General features: G+C 42.5%; 1 protein-coding gene across 1 annotated transcript in view; it reads left to right on the plus strand.

The window, feature by feature from the left end:
• The window catches only part of bmp7b (bone morphogenetic protein 7b), a 148,891-nt gene that overhangs the window by 91,003 nt on the left and 35,197 nt on the right, over nt 1–22,691 (plus strand). Inside the window, exon 2 of the mRNA XM_072239080.1 lies at nt 13,254–13,446. Coding sequence (XP_072095181.1) covers nt 13,254–13,446 — 193 coding nt within the window. The remainder of the gene's footprint in view (nt 1–13,253; nt 13,447–22,691) is intronic.

The raw sequence follows: 22,691 nt of genomic DNA on the forward strand, positions 1-22,691 counted from the left end.
CAGAGTTCCAGGCAGTGTGTCAGAGATATTTTGGAAACAACTGAATTGTGATTAGTGCATCACTTTACAGCACCAGCGATCACCAACTGGGGTTCAATCCCTGCCACTGCCTCTAAGAAGCTTGTCCACTCGCTTTGTGACCGCTTGTGTTTCCTCCAGATGCTCTGGTTTTTTTCCACGTTCCAAAAGATGTACGGTAACTTGTGGGCATACTATGTTAGCACTGGAAGCATGGCAACACTTTTGGGTTGCCCAGTACAACCCTCTAAGACCTGATTTGATGGAAATGCTGTATTTTATTGTATATTGTGAATTACATGTGACAAATAAAGCTAACCTCTTTAATCTTGAACTGGGAAATTTCCCCCAGAACAACTTTCATATTTTTCTTATTTTTTTTCTAACTTCTGGATTCTTCCAAATGGTGGACATGGAATCTCAGAATGGCAATTTTTGGGCTATGAAACCACTCGTTTTTCTGTCAATTTTCCACAAAAAAAACAAAACAGTGACTTCATCAGTGAGCACAAGGGAAAGTTAAACAAGTTGATTCACATGCAGGTGGCATGGAATGTATAGGGCCTCAGCCTACCAAATGCAGTCAGGAGTTCAACAGATTGCCAGTATCTCCCTAGCAGTAAAGTTTGTGCTTGCAAATACAGCAGTTAGACACAATGTCTAACACCAGAGGGGCTGCATGTAAGTTGAGAGGGGTAAACTCAAAGGAGATGTGCAGAACAGGCTTGTTTTTTGCAAGATGGTGGGTGTCTTGAATATGCTTCAATACTGGTAGTGCTGGCAGATATCATAGAGGGTGTTCAAAAGGCTCTTAGATAGGGGCATGAATGTGCAGGACTTGGAAGGATGTGGACATTGTGTAGGCAGAAAGCATTAGCTGTGCTGGGCATTTGATTACAAATTTAATTCATTTGGCACAGCACCGTGAGTGAAACTCCTGTTGCTCTGCTGGACGGTTTTATGATCTAACTGCAGTGGACACTGTTAAATTTTGTAACTCCAGAAACTCCTGTTGCTCTGCTGGACGGTTTTATGATCTAACTGCAGTGGACACTGTTAAATTTTGTAACTCCAGAAACTAATCAAAATCGAAAGAAAGACATGGGAGCCCAGGGATGCTCACGTGCTTAGGTTTTCTTTGTGAGGCGCTCACATGTGACGTAGTGGCACGATGACATTGCCATCCACGTACAACTTACATATAATGCATAATGAATTATGTGAACAAATAAAGGATTCTTTATCAAACAATATAGTTACAATATTACTCAAATATTACTGAAATATTCAATACATTACACTCTTCTCTGTTTAGCTATAAACTCCAACTCAATATAGAATATATTTCAACTCGAATATGTCACATATTGCTCTTCAGTCATCTATATATATCAATAGTCAAAATACTGCATACATATGTCTCATTCAAGCCTAAAGAGTTAATCATTGTGGGGAATTTCTTACTGTTGTGGGATAACATCTTTCCTGACGGGGGATTGGGGGTGGGGGTTCACTCTGCTTGGCAGGTGGGACTTGTGGCTGTGAAACAATCTGAGGTTCGGAGGCCTCCGCAGTGGTTGACTCTGGGACCGCAGGAAGTGGTTCTGACAGCTCTGGATACCTTTCTTCTGGATATGTAGATCATAATATTCAAAGTTCAAAGTGAATTGATTATCAAAGTACATACATGTCAACAACCCTGAGATTCATTTTTTGCAGGCATACTTAATAAATCTATATTACGATAATAATCATAACAGAATCAATGAAGGACCACACTAACTTGAGTATTCAACCAATTGCAAAAAACTGTACAAATACAAAAAGAAAGAAATAATAAATAAATAGATAGATAGATAGATAGATAGATAGATAGATAGATAGATAGATAGATAGATAAATAAATAGATAGATAGATAGATAAATAAATAAATAAATAGATAGATAGATAAATAGATAAATAAATAAATAAATAAATAAGCAAAAACATGATGAGATGAAGAGTCCTTGAAAGTGAGCCCATAGGTTGTGGAAACGGTTCAGTGCTGGGGTGAGTCAAGTTGCCACAATGGCGGGGGTATTGGGAGCAAGGGTGGACCTAAATGCAAGACACATCTTGTGAGGCTACTTAGATTTAGTTTATTGTTCGATACCAGGAGAACAAGACAGGAGCAGGAAATAGCGAACTGGACAAGGACTCAGGACTACGACCAGGCTGGGACCAAGGGTCTGGGCTAGGACTCGGAATCGGCTCCCAGAACTAGAGGAGACATGAAGAGGCTAGGGTATGGACTCCGAGCCCGAGACTGGGCAGGGACCCAGTACTTGAGTCTTGCCTTGGGCTCGGACCCCAGAACCAGGCAAGGACATGACATGGGCTAGGGAGATGAGGAACATGGGAACGCAGAGCCTCGGTCTCAGGAGAGCAGGTACATGGAACCATGGACACATACACAGAACACAGAGTCGGGGCCCCTCCTTGGGTACAGGACACAGGGCCGAGACTCATGACTCTCTGCGGGACAACGGCAAGACCGTCTGACCTACCCCACGGAGGCGAGGACACGACAAGACAAGACATGACTCCCCGCGGGGCAGCGGCAAGACGGCTTGACTTACCCCACAGAGGCGAGGACAGGACAAGACATGACTCCCCACAGGGCAACGGCAAGACGGTGGACTTACCCCATGGAGGCAAGGACAAGACAAGACAAGACCAACACGAATGAACACCAGACAGTACCTATCTAGCTCCAGTGATGGAACTAGACTGAAGTGCAGGCGGGGGCTGCAGACGAAAGCTAGAGGCGAGAGGGGCACAGAAGGGATTCAGACAAGGGGATAGGACAGGAATCACAGACCGCCAGGGCCAGGACTTGACTCAGAACTGGGAAGCCGCCAGGACCAGGACTTGACTTGGTGCTTGAATGCCGCCAGGGCCAGGACTTGACTTGGTGCTAGAATGCCGCCGGAGCCAGGACTTGACTTGGAGCCTCCAGGTAGTGGTGAGCTCTCGACTCGGCCCGGGAACAGTAGACAGCGGTTCTTGATTCCCTCCGGCGGGTTAAGTGACGGACCCACCTCGGTGAGGAACCTTTGCAGGCTCGCTTTGGCGAGGTAACTAGACAGGGTTGCTCCGGTGAGGAAGGGCGAATTACCGGCACTCGCTTCGGCAGAGACTAGGCTTGCTCCGGCCAGATGACATCAGCACACCGTGCCTTTGATGACTTTGCAAACGCTCCTGCACCGAACAGCTGAAAGCTGGAGACTATAAACTACCGGTTCAGCCAAGCATTAATTGCCTCTAATCACCAAAGTCGAGGGACACGGGAAAACAAGGAATCAACGGTCTGGATCATAACATAAACAACGTAAATTTAAAGGGACCCCGATCCGGACCGTGACACAAGTTGCGTGAAGTTATCCCCTCTGGTTCAAGAGCTTGATGTTTGAGGATAATAACTGTTTCTGAACCTGGAGGTGGGAGTCTTGAGGCTCCCTGTACCTTCTCTCTGGCGGCAGCCTGGAGAAGAGAGCACGACCTGGGTGGTGGGGGTTCCTAATGTTGGATTCTGCTTTCCTGCGACAGTGCTCTGTGTAGATATGCTCAGTGGTGGAGATGGCTTTACCCGTGATGGACTGCACCATATCCACTTCTTTTCCATCCAAGGGTACTGGTGTTTCCATACCAGACTGTGATGCAACCAGTCAATATACTGTTATAAAAGTTAGTCAGATGTCACGCCAGATCGTCACAAACTCCTACAGTAACGGAGGCACTGCCGTGCTTTCTTTGTAATGGCACTTATGTGCTGGGTCGAGGACAGGCCCTCTGAAATGATAACACCAAGGAATTTAAAGATGCTGGCCCTCTCCACCTCTGATCTTTCAACGAGCTCTGACTCACGGACCTCTGGTTTCCTCCTCCTGAAGTCAATAATCAGCTCCTTGGTCTTGCTGACATTGAGCACAAGGTTGTTGTTGGGGCACCGCTCAGCCAGATTTTCAATTCCTTCCTAAATGCTGATTCATTGCCACCTTTGATTCAGCCAATGACACTGGTGTTGTCTGCAAACTTGAATATGACATTGGGGTTGTGCTTAGCCACACAGTCATACTGTAAGTGTAAAGTGAGTAGAGCTGGGGCTAAGCACAGAGTCCTGTGGTGCCCCTGCACTGATGGAGATTGTGGAGGAGATGTTGCTGCCAATCCGAACTGACTGGGGAAATCGAAGATCCAATTGCACAAGGTAGTATTGAGGCCAAGGGCTTGAAGCTTATTGAGTAGTTTTAAGGGAATGATAGCATTGAATGCTGAGCTGTAACAGATAAAGAACATCCTGATGTGGGTAACTCTGCAGTCCAGATGTTGCAGGGTTGAGTGAAGGACCAATGAGCTGGCATCTGCTGTGGACCTGTAAGCAAATTGACGTGGGTCCAAGTCGCTCCTCAGGTAGGAGTTGATGTATTTTATCACCAACCTCTCAAAACACTTCATCATAGTGGATGTAAGTGCTACTGGACAATAGTCATTGAGGCAGGTTATCATGTTCTTCTTGTGCACTGGTATAATTTAAAACTATGAGTGGTGGGGTAGAGGTGAATCTCAACCAAAGGAAGTGTAAGGCACTCTTTCCCTCCACTAGCCTGCAGGTCACCCTTGGGCAAGGTGTAGCACCCATTTAGCCCTCTAGTCAGGGTCACATAAACCCATGGATGGTCATATGAGTAGCTGGTGCATGTCACAAGTCCTGGTTATGCGGCCGCTAATGCCAGGCAGGCAATCTCTGAAGAGTATAGATAATGGCTGGGGTCGCTCATCTTGTAAAGACACTGCCCATAAGAAAGCAATGTCAAACCAAACCATTTCAATAGAAAAATTTGCCAAGGACACTTATAGTCAAAGACCATAATCATATAACCTGGCGTATAATGACGCTGATGATAATTGAAGCCTGCTTGAAGCAGGTGGTGGCTACCTCAGACTGCCACAGCAAGAGGTTAAATACAATCCACTCAGTTGATTGGCACAGGTCTTTAGAACTTGGCCAGATACCCCATATGGACAGGATGCTTTTTGTGAGTTCATCTTCCTAATGTGTGCGTACAGTGTCTGACACCACTATTTCCTTTGCCTTATGGAAAGCCACCTCACATTATTTTATCCATTGTTATTTCTTCCCAATCTGTAGTAATGAGTTCAAGGAGTGGAGCACGGTAGCCAGGTTAGGCAGGAACATGTTACAGTGATGGGCAAATCCTAAAAAAAACACAACTCTGACACGCTCTTTAGCCTCGGGGCATCAAGCACTACTTGAAGTTTCTCGGCACACTTATGTAATACTTGTGCATCAATGGTGTGACCACAGTATGTGATGCTTGCTTTAAAGAATTCACACTTGTCACATCATGTTCTGAGTCCATAATCTTCTAACCTTTTAACACTGTCTTGAGATTTTAGAGATATCCCTTGTTATCTTCAAGGGTAACAATGTCATCTCGGTAACACTGAGTGCCTGGGTAGCCTTGCGGCACCTGGTCCAAAACTTGCTGCCAGAGTGCAGGTGCAGATGCTACTCCAAAAGTAAGCCTATTTTGGCAATAAATTCCTTTGTGAGTGTGAGACTTTTGGCTCTTCTTCCATCTTCATCTGTGAGTAGGCCTCAGCTAAATCCACTTTACTGAAGTGTTTCCCCGCAAAAAGATTTGCAAGGATATTGTTTATGCTGGGCAGAGGATATTGATCTACTTCCAGTACTAGGTTGATTGTGACCTTAAGATCACCACAGATCCTAACAGACCCATTCTACTTGGCTACTGGGACCACTGGTGTTGCCTACGGGCTCCACTCAACCTTGGAAGGAATCCCTTCAGCCTCCATGCGATCTAGCTCTCTGACTGCTTTATCACAGATGGTATAAGGAACTAGACAGACTGGAAAAATTGGGTGTCACATTTTCATTTAACATTATTTGACATTTCATATGTTTAAGTTTTCCAATGCCATCCTTGAACACTGCTGTGACATCATCCAGTACCTTTCTTAATTCACTTTCAGTTGACTCCATTGCAGGGGATGTGATATGACAATGGTGAATGGATCGCCGATCAAGTTGTAGTTGTCTCAGCCAATCATGGCTCCATAATGCTGGCCCTCCTGTTTTTATCACATACAAGCCCAATGTGGCTTGTTGGTTGTTTTATTTCACTGTTCCAAATGTCATTCCCACAGGAGTTATCTCTTCTTCAGTATAAATTCTTAGTTGGATATTTGCAGGTTTCAGTTCAGTTTCTTTGAAATGTCGTTCAAACTCATTTTATGGAATGACTGAGACAGCCAAGCCAGTGTCTAAATGCATTTTAATTAATTTGCCATTTTCTTCTTGTGTAAGCCATATCATTTATCTATTATTAGTTTTGACACTGTAAATCTCAAAAGTACCCTGTCCTGCGTCACTCTCATCATTATCAGATTTTTCATCAACCGCATACAGATTAGTGCTCTTTTTAAAACTATAACTTGACTTTCTATCTTCATCTCTTCCCTGTGCAGTCCATTTGTTTTTGTCTGCCCGACATGCCCTTTGTATGTGTCAACTTTTATTGCATTTTCTGCAGGTTTCACACTTAAACCTGCATTGGTCTGGTGTGTGTGAGCTTATCCCACAGCAGTAACACAATTTATTCAGCCAGACAGGTTTCTGTTTAGACGTTGAAATTTTGGTCACACTCACTTTCATACCTAACCTGCAGCTCAATTGCATCTCTCTCTTCTGTTTCCTTTGATACAGCTATTTCAATTGTTCTTTTAAATGTAGGTTGTGTTTCATTTAGAAGCCGTTTTTGAATGCTTTTTAGTAAGATTCTATAAACTGAACAATTTCTCAGTACATCATTAAACCCATCACTGAACTGACAATCTCTTCAATTCAGCCACATGAGCTGAAATGGACTCACCTTCCTTTTGATTCTGTTTATGAAACCTAAAGCATTCTGCAATCAACAACGGTTTGATTCTAAATGTTCCTGCATTACATTCATGGTATCAGCAAAACTCATCGTGGCTGGTTTGGTTGGAGCAGTTAAAGTTCTAAGTACGCTTTTCCACCCAATGCACTCAGTAATACTGGCACTTGCTTTTCATTGGCTATTTCATTTGCTTCGAAATACTGCTCCATTTGTTCAGTATGCATCATCCAGTTATCTGTTGTGCAATTAAATACGTCTGTTTTTCTGATGTAGCCAGCCATTTGTTTTTTTGAAGTTTATTATTATTATCATCTGTTAATGAACCTGTGAATTTTGTCCATTTATTGCCTTTTTTAATAAACTAAAGCATTTCTCCCTCCCACTTCCAAAAAAATGTGCTGCACTTTTTTAAAATTCAAATGTTTGTCTGCACTTCAACACGTACATAGTTGTGTCAGGTTTGGTTTAAAACTACCTCATTGCCACTGTTATGTTTTGTAACTCTAGAAACTAATCAAAAGAAAAACACAGGAGCCCAGGGATACTCATGCACTTATTTTTTCTTAGTGTGATGCTCACATATGATGTGGTGGCATGATGACATATGCCATTCACATACTTCTTACATATAACACATATTGAATTATGTAAACATGCAAAGAATGCCTCATCAACAATATATTGCAATATTACTCAAAAATCATTGAAATATTAAATACATTTAAAGATGTCTTGTAGGGCATTATGCATCCCATTCCAATAGTCTTTGATAACGGGGCATTCCCAGAAAATATGATAATGGTTTGCATTTTGACTTCCACAATTTCTCCAGCAAGCAGGGGGGTTACTATCATAATGGGATTTCTGAGAGGGTGTAATAAAATATCTTATCAAATTTTTCCACCCGAACTCCCTCCATTTCTGTGAACTGGTACACTTTCATTGATACCTCCATATTACTGTCCAGTCTTCCTCAGATATAATTATCCCTCTTCTTCCTCCCATTTTGTTTTAATGTATGAAGTCGAATGTGTTTTAAGGTTTGACAAACTCTTATACACGCTTGAAATTGTTCTACTACAGTTGTCTGAATTATATGCTTTTCTAAAGACTATTGGAGTGGGATACATAATGCCTTTCAAAACATCTTTAAATGTGAAATACCCTTAGAGAGTAAGACCATATATATTTGGGCATATAACTTCAAGAATGGTTGAAAAGAGATAAATATTTAATGAATATACTGCTGGTAGCTGGTAAAAAGACCCTTACCAGGAAATGGTTATCACAGGAGAGCCCAACTTTAAATGTATTGATGGAAATTACAATAGACATTTACAAAATGGAGAAGATAACAGCATCTGTTAATCATAAGTTGGAACAATTTTATTCATACTGGAAAAAATGGTTTAAGTACAAAACCACCTCATAGGCCTGATTTTATTCTCACAAATCAATGAATATTTTGTTTAAAAAAAGACCACTCCCTACTTTGTACATTGTGTTCTTCTTTTAATTGTTCTTCCTTTCCTCTCCTTTCTGTAAGTGTATACCTCAGATAAATATTATGTGGAGATTTGCCACAAACATGACTATATGATATATATGTACAGTATCTGAAATACATCTTATGGAAAAAAAAGTAATATTAAATACACTACAGACACAGCTTGGGCAGCTCAATTTGCAAGGACCATTCATTCATAGAAACAAGTTGGAAACACATATGGCCACAACACCATATAAAGTACTTCAATAAATCAGCAATAAAATGCCAGCATGAGTACTAGTGACCTCGAAACTGCTGGAATGCCATGAAACCTAATCTGGTTCACTATTATCGATCAACAGAGAAAAATCTGCTATCCTTCGCTGGTCTAGCCTATATGTAACTCCTATTACATAAAGTGTAATAACTGCTACACTCCCCGTTCCCTCCAAGTTCAGACGCAATTCAGTTGCTGATGGGAGTTGTACAGTGAGGCATGAAGCTGCAAAGCCTCATGCCTCACTGTTCATCCAGAATGAGGAAAGGGAGAAGAAGAAACATTGAGCATAGTGGTGGGATCTTATTGTGGGTATCGGAATCTGAGGACCCTCCACTCCTTTCTAAAGCAGAGGTCTAACCAGTCCCTCACCACCAACCACTCTCATTTACCTGATCACCTTGAAAACTATTTATTTCTTTCTACTTTCCCAAATCATAGCTTCCTGCAGGTGGTACACAGATTGATAGGGTGGTTAAGGAGGCATAAGGCATGCTTGCCTTTATTAGTGGAGGCAGTGAGTTCAAAAGTCAGAAAGTTATGTTACAACCTTACAAAACTCTAGTTAGTTAACTTCTGGCATATTGCATACTGTTCCGGTCACCCCATTATAGAAAGAATGTCAAGGCTTTGGAGAGGGTGTAGAAAAGGTTTACCAGGATGCAGCCTGGATTAGAAAACATGTGCAATAATGAGAGTTTGGACAAACTTGGGTTGTTTTTTCTGAAGCGGCAGAAGCTGAGGGAAGGTCTGATAGAGCTTTCTAAGATTATGAAAGGTATAGATCAAGTAGGTGGACAGTATCTTTTATCCCCAGAGTTGAACTGTCTAATACCAAAAGACATACATAAGGTGAAAGGAGATAATTTCAGAGGAGAAGTAAGGGGTAAGCTTTTTTTTTACGCAGAGTGTGGTGGGTGCCTGGAATGCATGGCCTGGGGTGGCAGTAGAGGCAGAAACATTAGAGACTTTTAAGAAGTTTAGGTAGGCGCATGAATGAGAGGAAAATAGAAGGATACGGACATTGTGTAGACAGAAGGGATTAGCTTAGTTGGCCATTTGATTACTAATTTAATTGGTTTGGCACAATATAGCGGGCTGAAAGGCCTGTTCCTGTATTGTACTGTTCGATGTTCTGTGGTCTATGTAAGTCATAAGACCATAAGATAAAGGAGCAGAAGTAGGCCATTCGATCCATCGAATCTGCTCCGCCATTCAATCATGGGCTGATCCAATTCTTCCAGTCATTCCCAGCCCCTGCTTTCGCCCCATACCCTGTGATGCCCTGGCTAATCAAGGAAAATCATAGGTGTAACCATGGGAACTCACATGAACACAAGTTATGCCTGTCTCTTCCTGGGATTCACGGAACAGTTTTGTACTATCAGCAGAACTGCCTTGATCTCCACCCTTTCACTGACATTCCCTTTCTACCCTCCACTTATCTCCACCTCAACAGCCTAAAGGGTGTCGGCTTTCTCATCTTCCCAGTTCTCAGGAAGGATTATCAGTGCGAAATGTGGCTTTCACAGCGAAGGTGGTGAAAAGTCCCGTGGTACAATTTGAAAAACAGAAGCACTTTTCCATTCTACTGGTTAACCCGCATCAACAAACAAATTTCTGGTCATACCTCTAATGGCTGTTGGTGGGATCTTGCTGTGTGAAAACTGGCTGTCACGCGTTTCCCATACCATAATTCTTCTTATGCTGTATTACAAAATGGTGAATATTCTTCAAACACACTTTATTAGCTGCAGAGTACATTAGGACTTCCTAAAGCTAAAATATAAGCACGTTTATCAATTTGTAATGTACTGGCAGAGTGTTTTGCCATAAAGGAAAATGCAATAACATTAACATGATCCACACCAATCAGAAAAGGAATGATTCATAATTATAAACCTTCCAATGTTGTCGATCATAGAATAAGATATTTCACTGGAGCCAAGTTTACTGTCTGGTGGAACTTAACTTGGCATCCAGATAATTTTTTATTTTTCACCATTCATATTAATGATGTGATCCACTTAAGGTGATGAAATACAGTAAAAGCTTTTGACACAATATTAAGATCTATTGACTGGAGAGTACAGTTGAACAAGCGTAATTATTTCAGTCAACCTAATAAATTCTTATGACAACTCTGATCACATCAGCCAACATCAGCAAAATAATTACGAGGAAGATGATAAAAATTAAACCATCTTTGAAACAGCATTTCATTCTTTTCACGACATTGTGAGCAGTTCTATATTGTTAGTTCTGTAGAAACAAATACTGTACCGAAGTGTGTGATAAACACATTTCAGTGAAAAGAGAAAAGCACGAACAGTTATGGAGCATTACAGCACAGAAATAGGCCCTTTGGCCCATCTAGTCCATGCCAACTTGGTTTTCTGCCTAGTTATATTTACCTACATTCAGACCATAACCTTCCATATCTCTCTCATCCATGTACCTATCCAAATTTCTCTTAACTGTTACAATTGAACCTGCATCTACCAGTTCTGCTAGCCCCTCATTCCACATTCGCACTACCCTCCAAGTGAAGATGTTCCACTCAGATTCTCCATAAATATTTCAGCTTTCCCCTAAACCTATGACTTCTAGCTCCAGTCTCACCTGGCCTGAGGGGGGAAAGCAAGCATGCATTCACCCTGTCTATACCCCTCATAATTTTATACACCTCTGTAAGGTCCCCCCTCATTCCCCTGCACTCAGAGGAATAAGGTCCCAACCTATTCAACCTATCCTTGTAATTCAGATCCTTAAGTTCTGGAAACATCCATGTAAACTTTCTCTGCACTTTTTCAAGCTTCATAAAAGCTTTCCTGTAGGTAGGTGCCCAGAACTGCACACAATACTCCATATTTGGCCTCAGTAATGTCTTATACAACTTTAACATATCCTACCTCCTGTTCATCAGTCCACTGCAGTCCATTCTATCCAGTCAAATCTCCCTAAAGAGGCATATGTATTCTCTTATCCCTACCTGACTTCAAGTACCTTCAGAGTAGGTATTATTCCACATGTTCCCTGTTTGATATTAGTCTACTGACTTTTAGAAATTGCTGTTGTTCTCTCCCTTCCATAAGACTTCAGCAATACATTTATTAAAAAATTAGGTTCCTTTTTTCTGTGAAGATATAGCCAATATCGTACTTGATTGAAAAGGTCTTTCATTCTGAATCTTATTTATATCTGCAAACCTTAAAATCAATGTAAGTTAATAATGAACAGATTTAAACACATAGATGCCAGCTGGCTCCAAGTTCACTCCAAAATCACTCTCTCTACTGGTCTCATTCCAGCTTACTTCTCTGTCTTCAAGCACATCTGTTCAATTTCATTTCATACTGCAGGCTGCATACATGAGACTGGGCTGAAGAACTGCTGGTGATACAAGTCATACCGTAAGACTACTGAGGTATTCTCAGTGATCTTGAGATGAAATAAAGTATTCAGTTAAATTTTAATTCATAGTGACAAATTCCAGTTACATTTTTCCAGAACTGATAGACTCCTAGCCTCCTGTATGCCTGGACTTTAAAGAAGTGAATATCTTTTTTTAAATTTTTTATAATCTATTGTGTATAAACTGCACAAGCAATCTATCCAGACAAGGAATTTGGGTGGAGGGAGTAAACATCAAGCCTCTCACTTCCAGAAAAAGAACAAAGAAGTTGTGGTCACTTTATACTAAAAGCTAGCTCACTACAGAGGTAAAAGCACATTCCAGTGATAAGAGGAAACCTATTAAATAGTCAAGTGTAGTAGCGTGGCACAGGCTGCCGAGAAACTTCTAGGAAATCAGCTATACTACAGTTATTGAAAATTCACTGAACAATTACCCACATACAGTTGGAGGTAATTATATAAAATTATAAACAAGCATAAGAAAGTTAAACTACAAGGAAAACACAAGAAAAAGCAATAATTCTACACCCTAATCTAGCAGTTCTTATGACCTAACTCACACCCATTCACCTCTTACTCCCAGTATCACTGACTACATTTAAGCATCAACTCAATTCCAAGATTCATAACACTTTGAATCCCTTTATCTGGAGCCTGATAGTACCTGATATCATATTTCCCAAGTTATTGGTCCAGAAATAGTCACTGTGCTATCTCACCATTAACTCCAGTTTGGATCTTGGCCAAAAAGAATAAATTTTCTGTTTAGATCTTGTCAATGTTCGTCAGCAATCTAATTGCCCTAATTTACTCTTATGCAGCACCTGCAGTATTTTAGAAAAAGTCTCTGAATATATGCCGGAATCTGAATAAATTTCTCCTTTGAGGTAAAACAAAAATGAAAATTTCTTCAGCTCTGATCATAAATAGTTAAAAAAAAACATTCAATACAAAACTTGGTCACACTATGTGAAAATTGAATGGATACAAATCCTTTTTAAATGTATTTGATTCTCTGTAATGAAGGTTTACAGCTGGTATTAATCTGTCCACTGAATATCTTCCTATGCTTCCTGTTTCTAGTGGAGTACGACATGGAAGTTTTCCACCAGCGACGACATCACAGAGAGTTTAAGTTTGATCTCGCGAAAATCCCGGAAGGGGAGGCTGTGACTGCAGCAGAGTTCCGAATCTACAAAGACTACACCAGAGAGCAATTTGAAAATGAAACCTTCCTGATTACCATTTACCAGGTGCTGGAAGATCACATGGAAAGGTGAGTGAAGAGGAAAGGTCAGCAGCAAGGCAAGAGAAGCTCACAACACATTTCACTTCCAACTGTGAATTTTGAACAAAAAGCTCAGAGCTAAATGTCACCACAAGGTGCATTTCTGTTGCCTGCTCTCTGTTGGGGAACAGCACTAGCACAATGCTCAGTTCTGGTTGTCATAATGCAAAGGAGGCCTCTTTGTTGCACTTGGTGCTGCCAATATGGCCTCCAGCACATCAGTGAGCAAACTATGTGACTGTTCCTCCAGACACCCATGCTCTGCCTGTGGGGACCATCTGGAGCTTACAATCGCCACCATTTTAATTCCCCTCCTCATTCCCACACCAACCCGTCTGACCTCAGCAGGCTCCACTCCCAAACAGCACCTTAGATTCCACGTCGGTAGTCTACAACTCAACGGCATGAATACTGACCTCCAGTTTCCAGTGATCTGTTCCCCCTCTTTTCCTTTTCTCTCTCCTCCTGATTGACCCCATTCCTCCTACACTTACCCTAGCCCTCATCACAGTTTCTTTCCTCTCCTCCACTCACTCTACCTGCCCATCTCCCACACGCTCCTGCCATTGGTCCTTCCCCCACCCCCACCCCCTCCTTCTGGCTCCCATCTGCCCTCGTCACACCCTCCCTTTAATCCATGCTCCACCTTCCAACGTCCATCGCCTCCCAGCTTCTACCTCCACTTCAACTCACCACTCCCCTACCTACCAAATGAAGCTCAGGTAGACTAGCCCAAACTCTGATTGCAATGACTAACCCATAGCGCCAACACACGCACACACAACAGAACAATTACAGGAATGTCACAGGTACAAAAGGCCAACACAAATGTGCACCACTCCTTAGAAGCCTGTGATTCCTCAGGGAGCTCCGCCACCCACTTCCATCACTGTAGCACACATTCATTCCTTGCCAATTCTTTCACAGAGCTGAAAATGTTCTAGCCGCACTGTGGTGACCCTTTTAAAAGTTACTTCCTGAAATCACAGACATGCTATCAACATGGGACGTTCAGTTCCGAAGTGGATGGAATGGCTCTTTGACCATGCGCTCATGCAGACTCACGACCACAGCACCTCTCTCGCTGCTCCCCTCTGCTACCTTCCAGCTCTTTGATCTAGATAGAGTGTAAAATTTGTCACCATGCGTCATAGAGGATAGAACCATACAGCACAAAAAGAGGACATTTCCCCCCTACCCACCCAAATGTATCTATTATAACCCAATTTATCTGCTATGGGCCCACAATTTTCAACGCCTTGGCCATTCAAGCACTGTAGAGATGTTTCTTAAAAGTCATGCGAGTAGCTGTTTCCACCACCACTGCAGGCAGCATATTCCACCATCTGTGTAAAAATTCCCCTCCCCAATCCCCTTTAAATCTTATGCCCCACATTAAACATATGCTTTACTATGAGAAAATTATTTTTATTATCTATTCTATCCACCCCTGTCAGTTTTATATCTCCAAGGAAAGCAAACCCAGACTACTGACTCTCTCCTTATAACTGTAAACCTTGGAAAATCTCCTCTGCTCTCTTGCCAATGCAATCACACTCTTCTCACAGTGTGCCAATGAGAACTACACACAATACTCCTGGTGAGGTATTTTTAAAGCTGTAATGAAACAGTCCAGCTCCTACCTTCAACTTTGCTGAAACAACGAGCATACTGTATCTGTGTATAAAGGACAGCTCGATCCCAGTTTGGCCCAGTGTTCTTGAACTTTGTTTGATAGTGGTTTGTGTCCAGAAGTGTGGGAGATTTTTAAAAGCATTTAACAGCAGGAAAAGCTGGATATTTTTTGAGCAGAATTTCATAAAGACCATGAGACATCGGAGCAGATGAGGCTATTTGGCCCATTGCATCTGCTCTGCCACTTGATCATGGCTGATTTATTTTCCCTCTCAGCCCCATTCGCCCACCGTCTCCCCGTAATCTTTCCAAGTGGCCAATAGTTATAACATTATGAAACATATGCATCACCTTTCTCTGCGCTAGGCAACTGATAAGAGGCGAAGGCCCATCACAGAGGCTGAACCCACGGCCTGCTGTTATTCAGTGGCATTTTCCAGCGAACGCTCAGATCACTGCTTGTTTCTTCCAGCCTGAGTGATTAGGCTGTACGTATTCCATTGTAATTACACTGCTGTAAATATATAGGACAGTGGACCTTCAATGTTACCTTAGTCTCCTTTGGGAGAAAAGCAAGTCAGGCATGGGATAGTGAAAGCTCAGGTAACCTTAATTCAGTTTCTATTTGCAGGATTATTGGTGAGTTCAGCATTTACTGGTGCAGTTAAGTGGTTTAGTTGGATTTCAATGAAACAGTGCTTTTATCATCAGTCTGAACTTCCTTATTACTTAATAATACTAACATTTTATTTTCAGGCATTGTCACATAAAATGAAAACATAATGCCACCCAGTACAAAATTTGGAGACTTTAATCAAGGCCAATCTAACTTGCTTCCACCATCTCCCCACCCATAATAGGATGATAGAATAAAGGCTGTAAAAGTACCTGCAGCAGCCTTCGGCCTACATCACTGCAAAGGATTATCACAACAAAAACGGGGCTGAGGATTCCGTTGTCGTAATAAACTTCAACGTAAAACTCCTTTTGATGCGGAATGGGAAGAACGGAGGCTGGTTTTGTTCTTTAGTGCGGTATTTCCTCCAGTTATTTAAGTTTTGTATGGGTCTGGGAGGTCTAGCTGAGGCATTGCTTGAGGTAGAGTCGGCCACAATGCTCCTATGGGTCTTTATATCTTCTTAAATGTCTAGGAGGCAATTACAACAAGTTAAGGCCATATAAAAATTAAAAACAAATATAAAATCTTTAAACTTTAAGAAATTAAAAAGTACTTAAAAATAGAGAGTAACACAGGCAAAAATGCTGCAAGAACTCAGCAGGTCAGGCAGCATCTGTGGAAGGGAATAAACAGTCATTGCTTCGGGCCGTGACCCTTCATTAGGACTGGAAAGGGAAGGAAGAACTTACAATAAGAAGGTAGGGGGAGGTGAAAGAGTATAAGCTGGAAGCTGATAGATGAAGCCAGGTGAGGGGAGGGAAGGTAGGTGGGTGGGGGAGGGGGACGAAATGAGAAACTGCGAGGTCATGGGTGGAAAAGAAGGTGACAGCAGAAGGAGAAGCAACTGGCAGGAGAGGAGAATGGACCTAAAAATAGGATTTCAAAAGAGTGCACTCTTTGATTCCCTGAACATGTAATCCTCACATCAGTCCCTTCTGTGCCTCAGGTCTATGCTCTGGAAAAGGGGGACCAAGTGGAGAAAAGTTCAAATGCTGCAGTTAGGTTGCAATACGTACCGTAAATCAGGCACCGCGGCCGTCTGGACAGAGCCAGACACAAGCAAGTTCCAGGCAACCGTGATCTTCACCTCTGCAGCAACGTTGTCCAAGGACCTGTGTGGCTGCAGTGGCTCATGGAAATTGATTAACGGGGACGTAGAAATTTTTAACCATTAGAAAAATAGAGGGCTGTGCGGTAAGGTAGATCCAGGCAAATTCTAGAGTAAGGTACATGTTTGGCACAAAATTGTGGGCCGAAGGGCCTGTAATGTGCTGTAGATTTCTATGATTCTGTGATTAGCTGCATTATTCCTTAGAGGCTGAGGTTCAGAGCATGATACAGTATGGTTTCTCCCTCTGGAGATAGGGACTCTGGCCTCTTCCCTTCCTAGTGGTCCTTAGGGATGTTGGTCATGTATTTGAGTAGTATGCCCAATGTATCCACTATGGAAGTGACAGAGGCATGCAGTTAACGAAGTTCATCTCAAACAGCTTGAAAGCAGTTTCTTGAATTGTGAGAACTCTGTGATTTGCAAAGAATGAATTACATTCTTGTGATTTAAGCCTAAACTACTGAAATTCAAACAAGAATATGGAAATATACTATTCAATTTCACAGCTTTTATCTTTAATTGCAGACTCACAGGTCTTTAGGTAAATTGTCCATAATTTCTTGTTTTCCCTCTCGTGTTTCTTAAACTATAAAGTGACAAGAACATTTCCTCAATCTGAATGAATGGTTCTCATATCAGTAGAGCTTTGCAACATTATAATTCAGGAATATTATCCTTCAGTACTATCACCTTTTTTCCTGTAAACACTGGAATGGATCCTGGATATTTGGGAATCTTTAGTGCTGTTATTTTCTTTTAATATCTAACTTTACTCACCACGCATATCTACATGTATTAGGTGTGCCATGCAACAAAAAACAATCAAAATTTTTAAAATAAACTTGGAGGTTAAAGTACGGATATGGAATGTGCATAAATAAATAAGTGCCCCCATCTATTTACAATGTAAACAGCATTATAAAAAGTGGTGTGAAGTGTTCACTGTGCAATACAGCGGCATAGATAATAGATAGAGGGGGTGGGGTGGCCAGCTAGAATGGTTGATCAGATTAACTGCCTTTTCTGTTATTTTGCTTAACTTCAGTGAGTTTCCATGGTTAATTCAAAGTTAGAGATTTTGAGATGGCTGTATGTTTTGAATGCTTTCATGTTAAGCCATCCACAGTTATTAGCACTGTTGCTATTCCTTATTCCTGCCACTCAAATTGAACTGTCTCACACTGTATCTTTACAACATCTTATGGGCTGACACTGATTCTATTTTTAAGGATTCCTCCAAGTCATCCCAGGTGAGGCAGCACTTCACCCTTGAGTCTGTCAGTGTCGTTATTACAGCCTCCTCTACACATCTGGGACCTGTCGCAGATTAGGGGACCGCTTCGTCAAGCTCTTTCGCTCCATCCGGTGCAACAGCCAGGATCTCCCAGCGACCACCCATTTCAGTTCCACTTCCCATTCCCACACCGCCATGCCTGTTCACGGCCTCCCTTACTGCTACAGTGAGACCAAATGCAGGTTGGAGACCAACACCTCATATTCTGTCTTGGTAGGCCCCAACCTGATGCCATGAAAACTAATTTCTCTAACTTCTGGTAACCACTTCCCTCTGTTTTCCCTCTCACCTTCTGTTGTCTCCCACCCTCACAACCTGCACGTGACCTCCGATTCCCCACCTCCTTCCCTTTATTCCAGGGTCTTTGGTAGCATACCAGATCTCCTCACACTCCTAAGGAAGTATAGCTGCTGGCTTGCCTTCTCAGTGATTGCTCCAATATCTTAAATCCGGGATGGATCCTCTGAAATGTCGATGCCCAGGAACTTGAAGCTGCTCACCCTCTCCCCCACTGACATCTCAATGAAGAGTGGTGTGTGCTGTCCTGACTTCCCCTTCCTGAAGGCCACAGTCAATTCCTCAGTCTTGCTGACATTGGGTGCAAGGTTGTTGTCGCAAGAAAACCCTGCCAGCCATCCTATCAAACTCCCGTACGTCTCCTCGGCACTGGCGGCAGACTGCTTTATTTCAGCTCTTGGTCAGAAAGACTGCCCCTCTGAACTGGACTGAAATGAGATGAAATTAATGAGGAATGTGAGATTGAGACTCAAGTCCCAAAGGAAATTGTGTGCACAAACTCCTGGAGAGACAATGGAATCCCGTTAGCTCAGGTGCCAGGGAATCTCAAAGCCATGGTTGACAGTCTGCATGGTGAGACACAAACATCTGGATTGGGATAAGATGAGTGTTGACGGAACAAGTAACTCTTGATCCTCCTTGATTTTATTGCTTGTAATATAAATTAGGCAGCCTTCAAACTGTATAGTCAAGGTTTGAATTATGTTGGAGTTGATTTCTTTAATTCTTTAAATAAAAAACAGATACAGATGACAGTGATTATGGCAAATACTGTTATGGTATTTGCCATATTGTTTTAATAATGCTTCACCTCAATTACGTTTCAAACTGACGTTAAATACTGAAGATTTGGCAGAAAGCTTTCCTATAGCCACGAAAATGAACAACACTTTGTTTTACTCAAAAAGCATTTCCATACGCTTATGCTTTAAAGATATATAATTATTATTAAAATGGGGATAAATGCACTGTGCTGGCACTTTGGGAATGCTTTTCATTAACTTTAAATGAACAAATTCTACTAAGCAACCACTGCATGGCTACATTTGTAGTTTATCTTCAAAGGGTATAAAAAGCTTTTTCTTAAGTTTTGAAATTGATCTATAGTAATAAAGAATGGTTTCAAGATCTAATCAACACGGCATCCACTGGGTATATCTGAGATACTTGATGTAAAACAGGAACATGTCCATAAGACCATAAGACATAGGAACAGAATTAGTCCTTTTGGCCCATCAAGTCTGCTCATGATTTTTTCACAGCTGATCCAATTTTCCTCTTAGCCCCAATTTCCTGCCTTCTCCCTGTATCCCTTCTGCCCTGACTAATTAAGAATCTATCAACCTCTGCCTTAAATATACCAAATGACTTGGCCTCCACAGCTGCCTGTGGCAATGAATTCCACAGAATCCCCACCCTCTGGCTGAAGAAATTCCCCCTCATCACCATTTTAAAGGGACACCCCTCTATTCTGAGGTTGTGTCCTCTGGTCTTAGACTCTCCCACCAAAAGAAACATTTCTCTCCACATCCACTCTATCAAGGCCTATGACCATTTGATGGGTTTCAATTCAATTCAATTCTGAATTCCAGTGAATACAGGCTTAGAGCATTCAAACACTCTTCATATGCCAAGCCGTTCAATCCTGGAATCATTTTCATGAAACTCCTTTGAACCCTCCCCAGTTTCAGCATAACATTTCTAAGGGGCCCAAAACTGCTCACTATACTCCAAGAGGAGACCTCATCAGTGCTTTACAAAGTCTCAACCTTACATCCTTGCTTTTATATTCTAGTGTTCTTGAAATGAATGCTAACATTGCATTTGCCTTCTTCACTACAGACTTAACCTGCAGATTAACCTTTAGGAAATCCTGCACAAGGACTCCCAAGTCCCTTTGCACCTTAGATTTTTGTATTTTCTCTCCACTTAGAAAATAGTCAACACTTTCATTTCTTCTACCAAAGTGCATGATCTAACATTTCCTTACACTGTATTCCATTTGCCATTTCTGTGACCATTCTCCTAATCTGTTTCAAAGATTCAAAGGTATGTTTAATGTCAAGAGAAATATATACAATATACATCCTGAAATTCTTTTTCTTTGCAAACATCCACGAAAACAGAGGAGTGCCCCAAAGAATGAATGACAGTTAAAAGTTAGAACTCCAAAGCCCCCCCAACTCCCCCCTCCCACGCACAAGCAGCAGCAAAGCAAAGATCCCCCCTCCCCCATCAGCAAAAAAAGTACTGGCGCCCCCCCCCCCCACCAAGCACTCTAGCATGCAGCAAACCATTAATAAAGACATACACAAAATGTTGGTGGATGCAGCAGGCCAGGCAGCATCTATAGGAAGATGTACAGGCAATGTTTCGGGTCGAGTCAGGACTAACTGAAAGAAGAGATAGTAAGAGATTTGGAAGTGGGAGGGGAAGGGGGAGATCCAGAATGATAGGAGAAGACAGGAGGGGGTGGGATGGAGCCAAGAGCTGGACAGATGATTGGCAAAAGGGATACGAGAGGATCATGGGACAGGAGGTCTGGGAAGAAAGACAAGGGGGGGAGCGGAACCCAGAGGATGCGCAAGGGGTATATTCAGAGGGACAGAGGGAGAAAAAGGAGAGTGAGAGAAAGAATGTGTGTATAAAAGTAAGTAACAGATGGGGTACGATGGGGAGGGGGGGCATTAGTGGAAGTTAGAGAAGTTGATGTTCATGCCATCAGGTTGGAGGCTACCCAGACGGAATATAAGGTGCTGTTCCTCCAGCCTGAGTGTGGCTTCATCTTTACAGTAGAGGAAGCCATGGATGGACATATTGGAGAGGGAATGGGACATGGAATTAAAATGTGCGGCCACTGAGAGATCCTGCTTTCTCTGGCGGACAGAGCGTAGGTGTTCAGCGAAACGGTCTGCATTGGGTCTCGCCAACATATAGAAGGCCGCACTGGGAGCACCGGATGCAGTATATCACCCCAGCAGACTCACAGGTGAAGTGTCGCCTCACCTGGAAGGACTGTCTGGGGCCCTGAATGGTGGTAAGGGAGGAAGTGTAAGGGCATGTGTAGCACTTGTTCTGCTTACAAGGATAAGTGCCGGGAGGGAGGTCGGTGGGAAGGGATGGGGGGGGGGGGGGGAAACGAAAGGACAAGGGAGTCACGTAGGGAGAGATCCCTGCAGAAAGCAGAAAGGGGGGTAAGGAAAGGCGTGCTTAGTGATAAAGACACAGACTTGCAGTACCCCAAAGACTACTCATTCACCTGTAATTTGACACAGCACAGGCTCTCTCCCTAATAAGGGAAAAAGAGATGTTCCCGTTTCACAGTGAGAGGGGAGACATAACAAACAACTCGCTGATTTACGATGTTAAAAGTCTGTTGCATCACTTTTTCCAAGCTCTGTGCCCAAAGAACTCGGGTCTCTGGGCACACAGCCAACAGCCAGCTTGTTGCTATTGATCTTCCGTGTACTCCCACGACACACCAGTTTCCTGCGGAGGCATCGACCTCAAGTCTGCCCGCCTCCAGAGCCACAAAATCCCGAAACACTGAAGGCACGCTAGTCTCCTAGGCCACATCCTTGTTATATTGAATAGCAGCCAGTCGTGAGACCCTGCGAGCAGGTCCCATTCCCACAAAGAACTGAAGTCAGCATGTAACTCCAGGTCAGGGTCTTCAAAAGAACCCTGAAAGGGAAAAATAGAGATATTAAAGATAGAAATAGAGCTGGTTTCAAAGATGTAAGCAAAGGGGTCGCCGTTAGGCGCCATTATCCTCCTAAGATCTGTCCACTCTCCCCTTTTACAACACAGTGGAGCCGGCTTGAGACAACCCCGACCCTTGCACCTGAGAGACAATATACCATCTGGGTGTCTCTATTGTGCCCCTAATTTTGTCTCTATTCCCCCGACTATGGAATCTCCTATCAGTCCTCTTCATTTCTCTGCTCTTCTGAGCCACAGCCAGGGGCGTATCGACGGAAAATAGCGCCTATGGCAAGCACTGAAATTGTGTCCCTGTCCAAACATCTGACACCCATTGTTTAGATAACTTGACCATAATATCAGCTCAAAAATACAAGTCAAGCTCATTAATCTTTTAATTAACAAATTATGACACTACATGGAAATTACAACTGCACCTTCCTTGCTTTCACTGAACTGATGCAAATTGGTCTATGATGTGATCAAAGTCAGTTTTTTCAGTTTCTTCTCTTTCT

The sequence above is a fragment of the Mobula birostris genome, chromosome 2 (genome assembly GCF_030028105.1).
Source record: "Mobula birostris isolate sMobBir1 chromosome 2, sMobBir1.hap1, whole genome shotgun sequence".
In the NCBI taxonomy this organism is placed as follows: domain Eukaryota; kingdom Metazoa; phylum Chordata; class Chondrichthyes; order Myliobatiformes; family Myliobatidae; genus Mobula; species Mobula birostris.